Genomic DNA, 19,802 nt, shown 5'->3' with positions numbered 1-19,802 from the left:
AATAATGTGCTGAATTTCTCTTCCACACAAGTGACGTAAAGATAAAGAGAGGCTTTGTGAAAAAGAATTTGAATCTTTAAATTAGAGTGATCTTACCGCAAATTAATCGCTGGGGGCCGTTGTCTGGCTTGTTGGAAAGACTATCTGCTGCCAGGGCTGGCTCCAGGGTTTTGGCCGTCCCAAGCAGCCAAAAACAAACAAACAAACAAACAAAAAAAAGCCGCGATCGCGATCTGCGGTGACAATTCGGCGGGAGGTCCTTCGCTCCCAGGCGGAGTGAGGGACCGTCTGCCGAATTGCCGCCGAATACCTGGATGTGCCGCCCCTCTCCGGAGCGGCCGCCCAAAGCACCTGCTTGAGAAGCTGGTGCCTGGAGCTGGCCCTGTCTGCTGCAGCAGCAGACAAGATCAGCGTGGGAATTTTGACCCATTTCCCCACCCCCCAGGTGACCGGAAGAGAGGAGGGACTATATAGGTCCACGCTGGTGCAGGAAAAAGCCCTCTTTTACTTGGACTAGGTGGGGCAGCACCCACCCTCCTAACCACGTGAGTGGCGAAATACTGGGTTTTGTTTGGATCCTCTGTGGGCACTGCGCTAGTCATTCGTTTCCTGGGGGTCTGGGAAGGAATTTCCACCTCATCATCAGATTGGCCAAGGTGAGCGGGGCAGAGGGAGCTTATCTGGGGTAAAACGTGGAACGGGAGTTAGGCTATAATGTTGCAACTCATTATAGAAACAGGATAGTTGTCCGGAGCAACAGAGGGCCAACTCTTCCCTCCTGTATAGAACCCCCCCCCTTAACCCTCATTCGAGGGGGCTGGGGAATGGTGAGGTCCCAGCAGAGGGTTGGCTGGGGATCAGGATGGGTAAGTGGGAGGGCTGGCTGCAGCCCCCGGATATATATTGAAATGATTATGGGATTACCTTCACTGTGCACTTTTATCTGCTTAGTACTCCCAGACATTTAAGAATAAAGTTGTGGCCTAATTAAACCACATCCAGTGTCTTCCAGCATAGCCAAACAACATGATATTGCAGCATTTTCATATGTTGAGATCCTTGGTTTAATTACCAAAGGATCCATTGTAGAGAAAACATTTATCAAGTTTTAGAATAACACAGGCATAAAATACAAATATTGAAAGATTCCACAGTTGCTTCAGCAGTTTGAGAAATGCTCTAGACTACACTAGGTGTAAGCAGCTGCAGAGAGTTTTTTTCATGAACTAGTCCATTAGCTGACAGACTAGCTGAATAAATCACTTCTTCTATGTGCCCAAATGCAGTTTTGAAGACTATCATGTAAATACAATAGCAACATGCTGCTCAATGCTGTTTTAAAATATTAAAATTATTGTAATTTATTAGACAGCATTGCTTAAAAACCATAGCAGACTCCATGAACTGTCATACGATACATATATTACAGAAGGAAGTGACAGGAAGCAGTACATTTCTCTCCTCACATCATGTCAAAAACAAAACAAAAGCGCACACACACAAAACAAGGCTCAATGAATAATGTAGAAAACATGCTAATTTGTTGCTATCAAAAGATATTAAAGAACCATGTCAAGATGCATCAAAATTAGAGATACTGAAAGACATGCAGGACTACTTGATTTCCATTCTGTTTCACTAATGCCTGAACACCTAATGGGAGCAATGCATACAACTGATGAAAATACAGTGGAGTCGGTTAATCCAAACTGTCAGCATTTTTATTATTATTTTTTTTTATTTTTTTATTTTTAATATTTTATTAATCTCATTGCAAAAATCTCTAACATATCCTTTTGATTTCCTATTACCATTAGTCTTATTTAAGCTGGGGGAATACAAATACTATGGAGACATCATATAGCCATACAGATTGAACATTATCTATATTGTGAACAGTAAATTGCAATATTAAGAAATTCTTTCTGAACTAAATATTGCCCAGATTCCTTATTTTAATAAGGAAAACAATGAGAATTTCTCCAGAAACACTAATCATAACCAGAAGCACAGCTGGCATGAAAGCTGGCAGTATTTGAAATAGTATAGTTCTACTACTTTAATAATGACCTTTAAAATGACGGATCTTAATTTAAAGAAGCAACTTTTTGCATAGAGCAGGGTTTTTTGTAACTAAGTTATTCTTCGATTTAGTTTTTAAATTTTTCAAAATATTACCAGATAATTAAGCGTAAGTATAATTAGGCAGCCAAAAAAAGAATTTGAATAGCAACTAGCCAAAGGTTCAAAAATTTACAGCAAAAAAATGTTTGAGTACATCAGAATTAGTAGGGCTACTGGATAATAGAGGTGCTAAAGGAGCACTCAAGGAAGATAAAGCCCTTGAGAAGAAACTAAATGAATTCTTTGCATCTTCACTGCAGAGGTGTGAGGGAGATTCCCACACCTGAGCCATTCTTTTTAGGTGACAAATCTGAGGAACTGTCCCAGACTGAGGTGTCAACAGAGGAGGTATTGGAACAACTTGATAAATTAAACAGTAATAAATCACGAGGACCAGATGGTATTCACCCAAGAGTTCTGAAAGAACTCAGATATGAAATTGCAGAACTAACTGTGGTATGTAACATATCATTTAAATCAGCTTCAATACTAGATGACTGGAGGCTCAATTAGAGGCAGGTAAGGCTAACTTCAGTATCATAGAATATCAGGGTTGGAAGAGACCTCAGGAGGTCATCTAGTCCAACCCCCTGCTCAAAGCAGGACCAATCCCCAGACAGATTTTTGCCCCAGATCCCTAAATGGCCTCCTCAAGGATTGAACTCACAACCTTGGATTTAGCAGGCCAATGCTCAAACCACTGAGCTATCCCTCCCCCCATACCAAACATCGGTTGAAATTATAGTAAAGAATAGAATGATCAGACACATAGATGGACACAATTTCATGGGAAAGAGACAACATGGCTTTTGTCAAGAGAAATCATGCCTCACCCATATATTAGAATTCTTTGGAAGGGGTCAACAAACATGCGGACAAGGGGGATCTAGTGGATATAGTGTACTTAGACTTTCAGAAAGCCTCTGACAAGATCCCTCACCAAAGGCTCTTAAGCAAAGTAAACAGTCATGGGATAAGAGGGAAGGTCCTCTCATGAACTAGTCACTGGTTAAAAGATAGGAAACAAGCATAGGAAGAAAAGAATCAGTTTTCAGAAATGAGAGAAGTAAATAATGCTGTCCCCCAGGGGTCTGTACCAGGACCAGTGCTGTTCAACATATCCATAAATAATCTGGAAAAAGGGTGGAAAACAGTGAGGTGACAACATTTGCAGACAATGCAAAATTACTCCAGATTTTTAAGTCCAAAGCAGACCGTGAAGAGTTAACAATGAACTTACAAAACTGGGTGACTGGGCAACAAAATGTCAGATGAAATTCAGTGTTGATAAATGCAAGGAAATGCAAACTACAAAACGTAATCCCCATACAAAATGATGGGGTCTAAATTAGCTGTTGGCACTCAAGAAAGAAATCTCAGTCATTCTGGATAGTTCTCTGACAGCTCTAGATACTTTATACATTTTATGACTAGTTGTCTAAAACTCAGCAATATTGTTGGTTTTGATTATAAAACATTTATAATTTGTTTTCTTTTATTTGGGAAAAAACCTAACAAATCAATATTTCTAGTTGTTTTTCCCCAGGTGGGCTGGTAGAAAGACAATAATATGTGGAAATTAGCATATTTTTCGGTCCAGGAAAAAAATGATTTAAAAAAAAAATCACATGAAAAAGCCTTTAATCAGATCAACCACTTGCTAGTGTCAACAATGTGAAGCTATTTAGAGTCTAGCATTTTTGAAACTTCAGTTTTTTGCTAAAATGTAGTACTTAACACAAGTTGGTTTCTCCTTAGATAAAAATACAACAATCTAGATATGTTCTTCATTTGAAAAAGTAAATCTGCAGCAATACAGATAACCCATCTTTTCATTGTTAAAATGTATCCAGTTATTTACTTTGAAATGTCCAGGGTTAGAACAGCTGAACAGGACATCACTAGCCATAAAGGCAATGAGAATAAACCCTATCTTAATTTACAGGCACTTGAAATTAAAAAAAAAAAAAAAGTCATGTCTTACACATCTTGCAGCCCTTCCTCCAACTTTGCAGGACATAATACAATCACATATAATATTCTGTATGCTGATATAACTTTGCATATGGAACCCCAGAATATTTTCTGAAGTGCTTTAATGATACAATTAAGATAACAAGGAGACCAGCCCTGATTAGCTGAGTCACCAGTGAGGTTCAGCTGTCTTGTCTGAGCTCATATAGTGTGGCGCGGGAGAAAGGCACCTGAGAATCTGGGCCTAACTCCCATTGATTTCAGTGAATTGATATCAATGGGAGTTTGGCCCAGATCCTCAAAAAGTATTTAGGTGCCTAAATTCTTCCCTTCCCACTCACTCAGAGATTTGACTCTCAGGGACCCACATGATCCAGTTAAAATCAAGATTCACAGGACCATAAGAATTGTCATACCAGATCAGACCAATTAGGACTACAGCCAGTACCAGATGCTTCAGAGGAATGGGCAAGGAAATGGGAAATTATGGGATAACCTGCTTGTAGTGTCAAAGTTTCTTTCTAATCCCTTCAATTAGAGGTTGGTCTCTGCACTAGTGCCTAAGAATTTATGTACCTAACATTTGTTTTTCTTTAATCTTTTCTAATGTAGCTGTGGACATTCTCATTATTCATGGAAGCATCTAGTGCTTTTAAAACCCACTGTAACTCTTCTCCTCAAAGGTATCTTGTGGCAATGAGTTCCACAGGTGAATTGAACATTGGGTAAAATAGTATTTCCTTTAATTAGTTTTAAATTTTCAGCCTTTGTAACTCGTTCACTGTCCTCTTGATTTGGTATAAGTACGGATAATTGAAAGGGCCCATTTTTAATAGAATTTGTTGCTTTGTACTTGTTATGTTCCTTCATTTGCATCCTCTTTAGAGTAAAGGGTCCCAATCGTTCCAATTTCTATTCATGCGATTTTTTTCTCCATGCATCTGAATTGTATTTGTCATCTGTTTCCACACCTCTGCTATTTCTACTAAATCCTTTTTGAGATGGAGTGATCGCCAGATCATCTAGCCAGACCTTCTGCACATCACAGGCCACTAAACCGCACCCAGTTACCCCTGTATTGAGTGCAATGACCTGAATCAATCTAAAGTATTACAGTCCTCTGGAGACTAAGCTAGTGTGTGCCACTGGCTAAGAATAGGAGATACCAAGGTGCACTATTATGTGCCACAGGCAGAGACCAAGAGGGAATGAGGGGCATCAATTCCTGAGGCCCTTGCAATGGGAACCGATTTGGAGAGATATACCCAGATGAATCTTATCAATGGGGCCAGGATCATACCCACAGCCTCTGACATTACTCTCAAATATATGGCATAGTATTTCTTGTTCCCCACTCCCTCTTCTCATCTCAATCTTTTCCATATGCACCAGATGGAGAAAAGGTATAAAACAAATTTCATTGTTCATTTTCAGTGTGATTTAAAGGCAAGCCCTTAAATGAACATCGTTTCCCTGATGTTTGTTCTGTAACATGAAGCACTAACAGTAGTTTGTATTTGCTCTAATCAAGGTCTTTATCCTTCTGTTTTTCTGGCAGAGTTGACAGCAGCTTAGTATGGTATATTATCTTCCACTTTTTCTGCCCCTAGTTCTGAAGCCAATTGTGCATAGCCTGATGAATGAACACTCCCTCCCTCTCCTTGAATATGCAATGTTCAGAGTAAAAAAAGTCTCATCAAAATATGATCGCTGGTATGTAAATTACCTTGTGAATATGTAAATATGTGTATTTCTTAAACTCACTGAAGCAAAAGAGCGTCAGTGGCACTTCAGTGGGTACATATCTAAAAACAACATGTAAAAACAACCACCTTTAAATTCCATATGCAAACTAAGGGCTTCATTCAACCTTTTTTGTGTATATGTGCATAAATGCAAAATCATGACAGATCCTGTAATGCTATAAGGTCCTCCAAGATCCTCCTTTTTTAGATCTGTCTGGGAGCATAGTCTGAGTGTGTGTTTGGAAGTAGTCCTGATAAACTTCCAAAGAGAAGGTTTTAAAGAAAAAAATTATTTATCTGTTCAAAATGACACTTTATATGAAATTCTGAATGAAAAGAAATGAAAAGTGATGATCTCCAAATAGCCACATGATTGAACATGGATACTGTTCTGATACACCGTTCATTTAAGACCAGACAGCACAGGGAGCTCTCCACATTCCACAACAATGTGAAGCTCTCATATGAATACATCAGGGCTTTTGGAAAATTCAGTCCAACTGACTACACACTAAGGGATAGTTTTTCTCAGGGTTGAAGCCAGCCTCCTTCTTGTAGGCCAAATTTGTGCAGGCATTTTGCACCTGCAAAAATCAATAACTCAGGGGTGGAGAGAATCTTAGTACTTATCCCTCTGAAGTGCCTGACCGGCATCCAAATGCAGGTAGTAGGTTTGTGGGTACATGCTCAGGTTGTGCCCACACATGAATTGTAAGCACAAACTGCAACAATAATTCAAGCATGGTTGCAATTACTATGGAATACTTGGCCCTAAGATCCCAATTGTAAAGTCTAACCCTTTGATAACATACATTTAAGATATGATTATACTGAATACATACAAAATATATTAATTATTAAGTTGCAAAGTCAAGCATTTAAAAGTTACGATATGCTAGAATGAAAGTTAACTTAATTGACCCATCTTTTGTATATGCCTTATGATGCAGTCTTTAATTACATGATCAAACTTTTTTTCCACAAGACCCCACCTCATTCAGTATACAGGATGGACCTACTTTAGAGATGAATCAGGACTGTGTAATAAAGGAAGAGCCTGTGACAGATAGGGCAACTTCTTGCAATATCTTTGGGGGTCCATTGTTTTAAACGGATGGTTTGTGTGTGATTGTATTCTACTTCCTGGGGGAGGACTATCACAACTCCTCCTCAACAACAACAAAAAGTGATGATTAATGCAAGTCAGCCAGGTTGAAACCCTGCCAGAGAGGTACCACCTTCTGGGAAAGCTCATATAAGATAATTGAAACTGGATCTTTCAGAGACTAGACAAAGAAAGGATTTTTGGATAAATAGCTTGAGTTTAAACTCACTCTTGGGGTTCTTTTTAATGCAAAAAACAGACAGAACCTTCTGTCCAAGAGTGGGCTCCAATCCTTGTGGAAAGGATGGAAAAACATGACCTACTAAGGGCCACATAAGACTAATAGATGACCTTTGGTAAGCTCTTAGCAGACGTGTAGGTTCTTCTATTGTTTTAACGTGTTTTCTCTGTAATGCTTTCCCCATGAGAATAAATGTGCTTGCTTAGAAGGAGTTGTGTGATAACATAACTGTAGACAATACACTGGCCATACTGTTCTGAAAGAAAGCAAAGCACAGGTGTGCAATGAATGAGGCAAGGGATTGCAGGAAGAGAAAAGGATGGTCTCAGGATTCAAGAAGTTGAATGCTGCCCTTGAGAACTGGATTCTATCCCTGCCTTAGCCACAGAGTTCCTCTGTGATGTTAGTCAAGTCAGTTGAACCAAACGTCTGACAGGTGGTCACTAATTGTATGTTCCTCCTTTTGTAGTGCCTGATTTAGGACCCTGAGATCTGATTTGTAGAAGTGCTGAGCACTCACAGCTGCAACTGTAAGTCAGCATGTCAAGTGAGCTGTGCTTTGAACACTAAAGAGCACCTTATAGGTTCAATATTGTGAAAGATCAGGTAGTAGGCATCTCAAACTGGGGATCCAAAAAAAATATCATGGGATACTTTGAATTAAGTCTTCAGTTTCCAACCATTGGTGGTTCTTATTTTGTTCTGCTAGATTAAAGTCTCCTTGACTACCTGGCATTTTCATTCCATGGAAGGTCTTATACTTATACTAAGAGTCACCTCTTACTCTTTAACACCCTTTAAATGTGGACACCAAAACTTTACACCGTATTCTAGTGTCAATCTCACCTGTAATCTATACAGAGGTAAAAATCACTTCCCTGCTTCTATTCATCATTCTCTTTATTACACATTTAAGGATGGCATTAGCCCTCTTTGCCACAACATTGCACTGAGAGTTCATGGTTAGTTGCTGATCCACTCTGACCCCTAAATCTTTTTATAGAGTCACTGTTCCAGGATCAGTCCCCCATTCTGTAGGTAAGGCCTATATTATTTGTTTGTTTCTGTAGAACATTGCATCTGGTTGTATTAAAATACATTGTATTTAAATAGACCCAACTTCTCAAGCAACTCAGATCACTCTTTATGACTTCTCTGTCCTCATTATTTAGAATTACACCAATATTTGTGTCACCTGCTAATTTTATCTGGAGTGATTTTATATTTACTTCTGGATCATTGGTAAAAATAGGGAATAGCCCAGGGCTAGTCCCAATCCCTGTGGAATCCCACTAGAAACACTCAAATTCAATGATGATTCCCCTTTGACAGCTACTTGTAGATTTGTCAGTTAGCTAGTTCTTTGTCCATTTAATTTGTGCTTTATTTGTATTTTATAGGGCTAATTTTTTAATCAAAATGTAGTGCAGTACTAAGTCAAACACCCTACAAAAGTCAAAGTATATTACATTTATGCAGTTACCTTTGTCAACGCAAGGAACACAATAACGATGGAATACATAAGCTACAAGCCAAAAATGGAAGTGAAAGCTTTATGAGAGTGCTGATGTGTTATTAATACTGAATGCACAAGTCTCTTCCCATAACTTAGTTCCATACTTTTAAGGTTCTGAGTGGCTGGAGTGTGCCCAGCAACCAAATTTAGGTTTTGTTTGCTAATTTCCCAATTTTTTAAATACAGATTTAGTGTATTTCAGAGGATAGCTCAGGAGAGTCAGGAAGAAGAAGAGCTACATCTGCCTAGAGATCACAGGGAGCAACTGCTGCTGAAGTTACTCTTGACTTCATCCATGCTCCTCAAGAACATGAGAAGTTATGCTGTGCCTCAGTAAATTTTTTGTCTACAACATTTTATCTCTGTTTAAAACGTTACTGAAAGTCAGTACAGCAAGAGCAACCCTCTATGCTTAGCACCAACAAACTTTCAGCACAAGGGAACTTCCGTGAAAAAATCTGTACCATCACTCACTTCCCAAAACAGCTTGTAGCCTCTCATGGACTCCTGGAAATTAGATGCCACCAGAAGCAGCTGCAGCAATAAGGTGAGAATGTCTGTATTGTACCAGCAGATGTGACTAATGCACTCCCCCTTCCCTACTAATATGAGGAATACCTCTCAACAATTAAACATGCTAATGTGGTACAGCTGCAAGTGTGACAATCGCCATCTTAGACAGTAACAGGGATTGAACTGATGAGCTCTGGATATAAACACTTGAGTCTTTACAGCTTGTGCTAAGAACCAGGCTTTCAAGCTGAATGTTGTCACAGTCACATCCTCTGTGAGCTTAGAAAAGGCATGTTACACATACGCTGAACAGTTGATTGCACAAGCAAAATGTGTGATAAACAACAAATATGAAAAGTATATTTTAATGATTCACATGACTATTTACAGATCATAGATTTTTAAGTAAAAAAATCTGCTTTGGAGTGGCCTTTTCATCATGAGAATCACATAATCCTTACCATGCCTTCAAACAGATCATCATCAGAGTTTGAATCCCTTAACCTTCAGATCACTAGCTTAAATTCTTACTATTTGAACTGCAGGAGTAAGCACAAACTCCTTTCTAGATGAGCCACCAGAGAAGGACTTCACATGCTCTTCCCAGTGTGTTCCACAACTAGTGACTAGTCCACAGTAGAATATTGGTGATCAGGAATCCTGGATTCCTCCTGGCTCTGGAAGAGCAATGTGGTTTATAGTGGTTAGAAATAGGAAAACTCAGTGTGACTAAACCAGTATGGATGGCAATGTGGTGTAGTAGATCAGATGGGGGTTTGTCATATTAAAGATCTGGTGTCCGGGCCTGCTCAACTTTGAATAAACATTCTGCTAATTTCTTTTAAAAATGGGGGTTGACGGGGAGCGTTCAGAAGCACTTTTCTAACTGTTTTCTAGGGCAGGTTCATAGCCTTAGTCAATAGTGAGCATAATCGACTGGATAGGAATTTAAACAGCATTTAGAAGAGGTAAGAAACTTGCGGCAGCCTCTTTCCTAGATCAGGGAACTGCCCCCTAAGTTACAGGAGTAGTGGATGAAACAGTCTCTGCCTCCCTCCCTTGGAAATGAACAGAAGTGTATTTTCCATGACTAAAAAAAGTTGGAAGGTACTCTAAAGACAAATACTATCTATGTATAGCTGAGCAACAGTGTAGCCAATGGACAGATCCCATAGTGTTTTAGATTTCTGGAGCGGGGAGGAATAGATAATCCAATGAAATAATTGCCAAAATGGGTAATTTTTGAACTCTCATTAGTCTCTCCCTATCAATTTATTTTTCATCAAACCACAATGAAAAATTCATATAGTGCTCAAAATTATATTCTGTGTATGGGTTTTTTTTGCCATTTTATTGAGACGGCTACAAAAGTGTAAAGCTAGTGTTAAAATGGAACTTCGTAAAGTAACCTTAACTCTGGTGCAGCTACCACTGCTCCATAATACTATGGTTAAACCCACTGAGTTTGCTCAGCACCTGGAGATCAGTGCACTCAGAAGCAAAGAAAAAACAGACTGTAAAAATCCTTTTCACTTATCTTTACTGAACTTAATGAGTAGGCTTTAAAAACTGTAGCTAAGATTTAACAATTAGCATACCAGCAGCACTGCACTCAAGGAGTTAGTTGGCGCGCCAGAAGAAATTTCCATCTATAACAGTTTGTTTTTGCTCATCTAAACAGCTGAATAACAAGTTAATACCAGTCCCACCAACAAAAGAGTCACTCACCATTTGACAGATTTTTTTAAACACATAAAAATGAAGGGCTTGTTATTGAGTACTTTAAAAAAAAAAAGTCTGAACCCTGTTATTCACTTTTAAGAACACACACATTTTTTAATTCAAGTTTGCAAAACTGAGTATGTACTTCTAGTTTTCTGGGGGAAAATGAGCATGATTGTAGAAAGTCAGTTTAGTCATGCACAACAACAGTATTAATCCAACACACAACTGTACACTGAGATAGTAAAGTCATCAGTTTGCCACATAAGGCCACTGAACATCTGTTGAATGCTTTTCCTTTATTTGGTCTAATTTTTTATAAACTACATGGAAAAAGCACAGCAACTAGTATTATAGCTTTTTGGTAAAAGGAACGCAAAAATGTCAAAACAAACCTCTCAGGACGGTTAATAAATTAATATGCAAATAAAAAATGTTCTTATGAACTGGATTGTTTCATTAGTTGCAAAGCCCCAAGACTTATCACATCAGACACCATCTTTAATTCTCCTGAATACAGTTATTAGCTTCTCCTCCTCCCCACCCCAAAATATAGAAAGCTTTGTTTTGCTTTTTAGAAACTATTCTGAGCATATAAAGTACTGAAAAATTAAGCTGCCCGTCATAATCAAGCTTCTGAGTTTTGTAAAATGGCTGAAAATGGATCCATCATGGCCAGTATTTTGGATTACTTTTGACAGAGAGGTTCCAGATAGCTGGGTTAGAAGATAATTTTCCTCTTACATTTTGTTTAATAGCAATAAGGGTAATAGAATGCGAGGTTTTTCTCCAATAATGGACTATCTGCTTCAAAAAGTAAAACCCTCAGATTCACCTCAATGCTTATTTAGGTAAATCCGACATCTCATTTTGGTGTTAATCTGGCACTGAAAAATAAATATCATTGGTGCATATGTTTGCATTAATGTTATTGCCTAATTATCCTTGTTTCAAAAGCAGTATTTATTCACTTCACCTGTTAAAAAAGAGCTTCTCTTAGTACTCTGAGTTACACTAAACATGAAAATGTGACCCTTTACAGATTAACTCATCTTCATTTACATTATCCAATGTCCTTTTTTTCCAAATGATGTCTTCAAGTGCCTCATCAGTGTTTCGTATCCCAAATTATACTGGCAAACACACAAAAACTGAACAAAAAGCAAATATTTCCATTTTTACTGTAATGGAATATTTGTCCTTTAAGATAATTTCCTTCTGCCTGGAGCGTGTGCTGTGCTTTACTCAGTTTAATTTGATTCATTTTGGTATCTAGCACAGCAAAGTGTGAGTGTTTCTTGTGTTAGCATCATTTCTAATACCATGTTCAATCTACTGTTACCTGTACAAATGAACTAGCAGACTAAACAGATCACTTGAGTCAAGCCTGTGCACTATCAGCTTTGAAAATGATTAAGAATATAGAAACACACTCACCTTCAGGCTCACCACAGAGTGTACACTGTGATTCTGAAAAGAAAAAAAAGAGAGAGATAAAAGTCATTTCTTCTGCTCATATTTGAGATCATTACTTCTGCTCAAGGGATATCAAATCACAATCATTTACAAATGTAACCCAAACTGGCAGTACTCAAATTGTGCATGAATGAGAAGGATCACAAGAATGACCATAGTGGGTCAGACCAATGGTTCATCTAGCCCAGTATCTTTCTTTCGACAGTGACCAATGCCACATGCTTCAGAGGGAATGAACAGAACAGGGAAATTATCACGTGATCCATCCTCTATCATCCAATCCCAGCATCTGACAGTCAGAGCATGGGGTTGCATCCCTGACAATCTTGGCTAATAGCTATTGATGGACCTATCCTCCATGAATTTATCTAATTCTGTATTGAACCCTGTTATACTTTTGGCCTTCACAACATCCACTGACCACAAGTTCCAAAGATTGACTGTGCATTGTGTAAAGAAGTACTTCCTTTAGTTCGTTTTAAACCTGCTGCTGATAAATTTTATTGGGTGACTCCTGATTCTTGTGTTATGTGAAGGGGTACATAACATTTCCTTATTCACTTTCTCCATCCCACTCATGATTTTATAAATTTCTATCATATCTCCCTTTACTCGTCTCTTTTCCAAACTGAACAGTCCCAGTTTTTTAATTTCTCCTCATATGAAAGCTGTTCCATACTCTTCATCATTTTTGTTGCTCTTCTCTTCACCTTTTCAATTTTTAATATATCTTTTTTTATATGGGGTAACCAGAACTGCATGCAGTATTCAAGATGTGGCCGTACCATGATGGCATTATGATATTTACTCTCTTAGTGTCTAACCCTTTCTTAATGCTTCCTAACATTCGGTTAAGCTTTTTTGAATGCTGCTGCACATTACATGGATATTTTCCCAAAAACTACCTACAGTGACCCCAAAATCTCTGTCTTGTGTGGTAATAGCAAATTGAAACCACATCATTTTGTATGGATAGTTGGGGTATTCCAATGTGCATTACATTGAATGTATCAACATCGAATTTCATCTTACATTTTGTTGTCTAGTCACCCAGTTTTGTGAAATCCTTTTGTTAACTCTTTGCAGTTTGCTCTGGACTTAACTATCTTGAGTAACTTTGTGTTGTCTGCAAGCTGTGCCATCTAACTGTTTACCCCTTTTTCTGGATCATTTATGAAAATACTGAATAGCAGTGGTCCCAGCACAGATCCCTGGGGGTCACTGCTATTTACCTTGGTTCATTCTGAAAACTGAACACATATTTCTACCCTTTATTTCCTGTCTTTTAACCAGTTATTGATCTTTGCGAGAACCTTCCCTGTTATCCCATGACTGCTTACTTTGTTTAACAGTCTTTGGTGAGGGACCTTGTCAAAGGCTTTCTGAAGTTCAAGTACACAATAGCCACTGGCTCCCCCTTGTCCACCTGCTTGTTGAACCCCTCAAAAGAATTCTAATAGATTGGTGAGGTCTGGTTTCCCTTTACAAAGCCATGTTGACTCTTCCCCCATCAAATCATGTTCCTCTATCTATCTGATAATTTTGTTCCTTTACTATAGTTTCAACCAATTTGCCTGGGATTGACGTTAGGCTTACCAGCCTGTAATTGCCTGGAGCTTCTCTTAAAAATTAGGGTCACATTAGCTATCCTCCAATCATCTGGTACAGAAGCTAATTTAAAAAGTACCATAGTTCTTATTTCCGCAATTTCATATTTGAGTTCCTTCAGAATTTTTGGGTGAATACCATCTGGTCTTAGTGACTTATTACTGTTTAGTTTAATTAATTTGTTCCAAACCCTCCTCTATTGACATCTCACTCTGGGGCTGTTCTTCAGATTTGTCACTTTAAAAGAATGGCTCAGGTGTGGGAATCTCACTCAGATCATCTGCAGTGAAGATCAATGCAAATAATTCATTTAGCTTCTCTGCAACATCCATGTCTTCCTTCAGTGGTCCTTTAACACCTTAGTCATCCTGCAGCCCCACTGACTGGTAGGCTTCCTGCTTCTGGTGTACTTAATTATTTTGCTGTTAGAATTTGAAGAGCAACTAGCAAAAGACTTTTAACTTATTACACTTTTACATTTGAGTTGCCAGAGTTTATGCTCCTTTCTATTTTCCTCAGTAGGGTATTCATGACTTTCAATTTTTAAAGGATGCCTTTTTGCCTCTAACTGCCACTTTTACTCTGTTTAGCCATGGTGGCATTTTTGGTCCTCTTACAGTTTTTTTAATTTTGGGTATATATTTAATTTGAGCCTCTATTATGGCGTTAAAAAGTTTCCATGTAGCTTGCTGGCATTTCATTCTTGTGACTGTTCATTTCAATTTCCACTTAACTAGCTTCCTCATTTTTGTCTAGTTCCCCTTTCTGAAGTTAAATACTACTGTGGTCAGTTTCTGGTATTTCCCCTCACGCCCAGGATATTAAATTTGATTACATTATGGTCACTATTGCCGAGCAGTTCAGTTATATTCACCTCTTGGACCAGAACCTGTACTCCATTTAGGATTAAATCCTAAACTCCCCTTGTGGGTTCCAGGATTAGCTGCTCCAAGAAGCAGTCATTAATGGTGTCTAGAAATTTTATCTCTGCATCCCATCTTGAGGTGAATTGTATCCACTCAAATATGGGGATTGTTGAAACCCCCCCATTATTACTGAGTTTTCTATTTTTATAACCTCTCTAATCACAATTATCATGACCATCCCAGTCAGGTGGTTGATAGTATATTCTTACTGCTATACTCTTATTATTCAAGCACAAAATTTCTATCCACCGAGATTCTATGATACAGTTTGATTCATTTAATATTTTTACTATATTTGACTATGTTTTCTTTCACATATAGTGCCACTCACCTACCAGCACAACCTACTCTGTAATTCCTATATATTTTGTACCCTGGTATTACTGTGTCCCATTGATTATCATTGTTCCACCAGGTTTCTGTGATGCCTATTATATAAATAGCCTCATTTAATACCAGGCATTCAAGTCCACCCATCTTAGTATTTAGACTTCTAGCATTTGTATACAAGGACTTATACAATTGGTCACTTTTTAGTTGTCTGGCTCCATGTGATGTAATTGAATGGGACTCTCTTTTGTTTGACTGTTTCTCTTCCGTTCCTACTTGTACTTCAATTTCTATTCTCTCCTCTTTATCAGGATATAGAGAATCCCTGTTAACAGATCTTCTCCAATGGGATGTCTCTGTCCAACTCATGTGCTCCTCAGCACAAGTCAACATTCCCCCAGTCAGTTTAAAATCTCTTCTACAATCTTTTTCATTTTACATTCCAGCAATGTGGTTCCATTTTGGTTTAAGTGGAGCCCATCCTTCCTGTATAGGCGCCTTCTTCCCCAAAAGGTTGCCGGCTTCCTAATACACCTAAAACCCTCCTCCTCCTCCCTACACCATCATCTCATCCACTCACTGAGACCCTGCAGTTCTGCCTGTCCCTGAGCATAGAACTGGAAGCATTTCAGTGAATACCATTATGGAGGTCTTGGACTATATCTCTTACCTAAATTTGGCCTCCAGGCTCTCTCTCCTACCTTTCCCCTATGTCATTGATACCTACATGTACCATGACCACTGACTACTCCCCAGCACTGCACATAAGTCTGTCTAGATGTCTTGAGAAATCCACAACCTTCGCACCCAACAGGCAAGTCACCATGAGAGTCTCCCGATCATCTCAGCTATATGTATGTCTCATGATTGAATCCCCCATTACTATTACCTGACTCTTCCTAGTAACCGCGATTCCCTCCTCTGGAGAGAGATCCTCTGTGCAAGAGGATATCATGATATCCTGGAAGGTGAGTTCAAACTATGGGATCATTTCCCTCCTCTTCAGTTTGATGTTCTCCTTTCCCAAGACTTTCATCCTCCTCAACAGCAGAGAGGCTGTCAGACTGGGGGGTTGGACTGCTCTATTGTATCCATGAAAGTCTCATTCCATTTTTATTACACCAAAATTGCAAAAATTACTTTTAATGAAAATAAAGTTTTGTACAAGGATTTTTTTAAAAATAGCTTTTACTCAAATGGTTAAACAATGACAAATCTGACTCTCCGTTACAGCCATGAAATCCCACAGAATCTAGTGGAGTGCAAGGGTGTAACTAAAAATATTTGGTCCCTTAGTATTTTGGATATGGAAAACTGCATGGAGTCATTGGCATCTGAAATCTATAATACCCTCTTAATTTTATTACTAAGAATAATAAATAATAATGGGGGCAGAGTTTATACTCTTTTCTTCCAGAAGGTTTCTAAATTCTCTGGGTCAAGTCCTGCAAATTAGTGAATAACCTGAGTTATGCCCCTCTTTAAAATATTCAGCAATAACGCTAAGGAATAAAGACCCCTGATGCTTCTGTCCCCAACGCAGCATTTGGCAAAGCATGTGATTCCTTCTAGTCAGACCTACAACATGCTCCTTTCCTCCTCTCTCAATTGCACTGTGGGGAGCTGCCAATGCTGCTCCTCAGCAAGGAGGAGAACACAGAGACTTCTTGCAAAAGATTCCTTCTTCCTGATATCTCAACATTCACACTCACTGTTCCAGCTGAGTTTTCATCTTTACATGGCAATGAAGGGCTGCCTGTGATTAGACTGTTTGTCTTACATGTCTTTTGTATAGCAAACACAAAAAAATCTCTATTCCCTGAAATACCACTACCTCTGGTGTGGTGACTGTATCAAATTGTGGGATAACTCTATAATGTAGGACAAAACCTGAAAAATACTATCATCAGTTGAAATCACAAGGAGTAATTAAATCAGTGGAATATAATGACCTTGGAAGTAGCCCATTAACATCTCTACTCCTAAATATATAGCACCATATACAGTACATAATGACCACAGTCAGTCAGAGCCTCTGCTTATTTCCCAGATGAAACATGGCACCTCCAACAGCAGAGAAATTGCTACAGCCATGCTGAGACAGAAGTTCAATACTGACTCAGAGAACACTGCCATACACTGAATCACCATCCCAGAAGCATTTTTTTAAAACTATCCGCATATGTTGATAAGTGTTAATCTTCAAATCTACATTTTTAGATTATGTCCCTTTAAAAAAAAAAAAAAAAAAAAAACCCTCTTCTCCTTGCCAAAATAATGTCACTCCAAGGAAGTATTTTTAAAATACTCTGCAAATAGATAAGAACAAATTGCATATAAGCAACATGTACAGCATAGATACAACCACATGAGTGAGATTTCAAGTCTTCAAGCAAAAAATAAATGTGAACCAATGCATTAGTACTAAAAGTTTAGCAACTAATGTACTCATCCTCTCAGGGGTGTATGTTGCAGCCTTGACTGTGCTTTATCTAGGTAAATGTTATGTAAATGAATAACAGCATTCTCCCCCTCAACCTCTTTGCCTCCACCTTTTTAAAGTTTGTTTCCATCAGAATCACATGCAAGCTGTCTTGGTGATGCATATTTTAATTTTCAATTGGCAGGCACAACTTCTAAAATGTGAATAAAAAAGTATTCATTTAAATCATCCAGTAACATTATTTGTACTGTAGCAACAAGGAACCTCAGAACTTAGTCCATAATTCATCCCTTTTATTCACTTAACTCTTATAGGCCTTCCATTGCATTTTGTCCTTTTAGGCCCTGATACCCTGAACACTTAAACGAGTATTTAACTTTAAAGCATTAGCACATGTGAGTAGTCTTTACATATTACTCAACATGTGTAATTAAATAATTAAGAACAAGACACAATAAAATGATTGTTTTAACAGGTTTATTTAATTTTATTTCATGTTTCTTATTCTTGCTATATTAATGTGAACAATCTGTCTGATGGGTGGCAAAGTCAGATACACTGATAAGCAGTTCCTTCTGGAAAACTCTGAAACTGATTTTAAAAAAAAAAAAAAAAAAAAAAAAACACCACCACAGCCCTAAAGCAGTAATGGAAGAACCTCAAGAGTTTCAACATGACTGATTGAGACATGGCGCCCAAATACATTAGCTTGACTAAATTATCTCATCTTCTTTGGCTTAAGGGCCCAATCCAATTCCTACTGAATGGCAAATAGTGGACTGGGTTTAAAATCCGCTAGAAGCTGTTAGTCTTGACATTAAGGAAGAACTACCTTTGTGTAGGAAAAGGGGCATGGGGACTGAATTGATTACCAGCTTGACATTTACAGTGAATCCATGATATTATCCAATTTATAGAAGTATCTCTCAAGACAGAGAGCTAAGCCTGACAAGGCAATCAGAATCTTATAACAGGAAACCAGCAAGCCCTTCCTATATTTTAATACTATCAGTTGGGTGTAACATGGGAAACTGAGATGTTTGAGAAGAAAAAGAAGGAAGTTAACAGTGTAGGTAACAGTGCAGTTGGTAGATGGTCCAGAAGACTAAACAAAGGGTAAAACAGTGTAAAAAAAGATAGTAACATATGTTGTGTGCAGTTTAGTAAGCGAGTGATACTGACAAACATGTTGAGGGTTGCTAAGGCAGAGCAGAGGTGGACATACTGACTGCCTCAGTGCCACTATCAGTGGAAAGTTAGAAAACATATACCAGAGTAAAGCTTAAAAACTAATTTAAACCAGGTGACACAGGCTTGTTTCTGGGTCACTGATGGGTGAATGATGCCAGGGGCAGCTCAGAAGATTTTTTTTTTTTTTAAGTCTTTCTTGAGGTTTCATTGACAGAGGCAGCAGACCGTGCATAGCTGCTTATATTGATCTCTGGGAAAGAATGGGCTCCAGACTCAGAACTTCTGGCTCGTTTGCTGACCCTGTGTGTTTTATTAACAACTGCTATTCTGGTTCATAGGTTTTCACAGCATGACCAGTGTGGCGCTCTCTCATTATTCTCAAGAATTCTCAGCACTGTTCTCAAAAGGTCCTCATTCACTGATGTAATCACTATTCACTGATGGCATCACCATCCTCTTCCTCCCGTTTCTAATGCATCATAGTACCAGTTTGTTTGTTTGGCCAATATTGCTACAGGATTGCTGTAAATCTGTAGCAGAGTATCTCCTCTAATAGCATGCATTGAAAAATAAGGCTCAACCACCATGGCTGATGCCAGGTAGAGCTTTCCTATCAAGACTTCACTGGCACTTTCTTCCCAGATTTGTTAGTTTCAGGTCCTTGCTATAAGCAAGTCATAAGCTTCCTCTTTCACCTCTCAGCACACTCAGAGAAGGCTGACGGGATTTTCATTTTGAATTTCTCAATTCTTGCCCTGCTGAGAATGAAAAACACTTGAATTGACTGCGATGTCTCTGTGTGGATTGGGAGAAAGCAGACTAAGTGGATGTTGATGATTCATAAGTGATCTTATGCTTACAAATTTCCTCTATTCCAACCAGCTACTT

At 38.5% G+C, this 19,802-nt stretch overlaps 1 protein-coding gene across 14 annotated transcripts in view; it reads right to left on the bottom strand.

Moving 5' to 3' along the window:
- The window catches only part of DLGAP2 (DLG associated protein 2), a 655,212-nt gene that overhangs the window by 305,056 nt on the left and 330,354 nt on the right, over positions 1-19,802 (bottom strand). For all 14 annotated transcript variants that reach the window (XM_008163720.3, XM_065590150.1, XM_005289668.5 and 11 more), the window contains one exon: positions 12,378-12,410. In XM_008163720.3, the coding sequence (XP_008161942.1) occupies positions 12,378-12,410 (33 nt within the window). The remainder of the gene's footprint in view (positions 1-12,377; positions 12,411-19,802) is intronic.

The sequence above is a fragment of the Chrysemys picta genome, chromosome 3 (genome assembly GCF_011386835.1).
Source record: "Chrysemys picta bellii isolate R12L10 chromosome 3, ASM1138683v2, whole genome shotgun sequence".
NCBI lineage: Eukaryota > Metazoa > Chordata > Testudines > Emydidae > Chrysemys > Chrysemys picta.
This window is presented reverse-complemented; position numbering and strand designations above follow the sequence as displayed.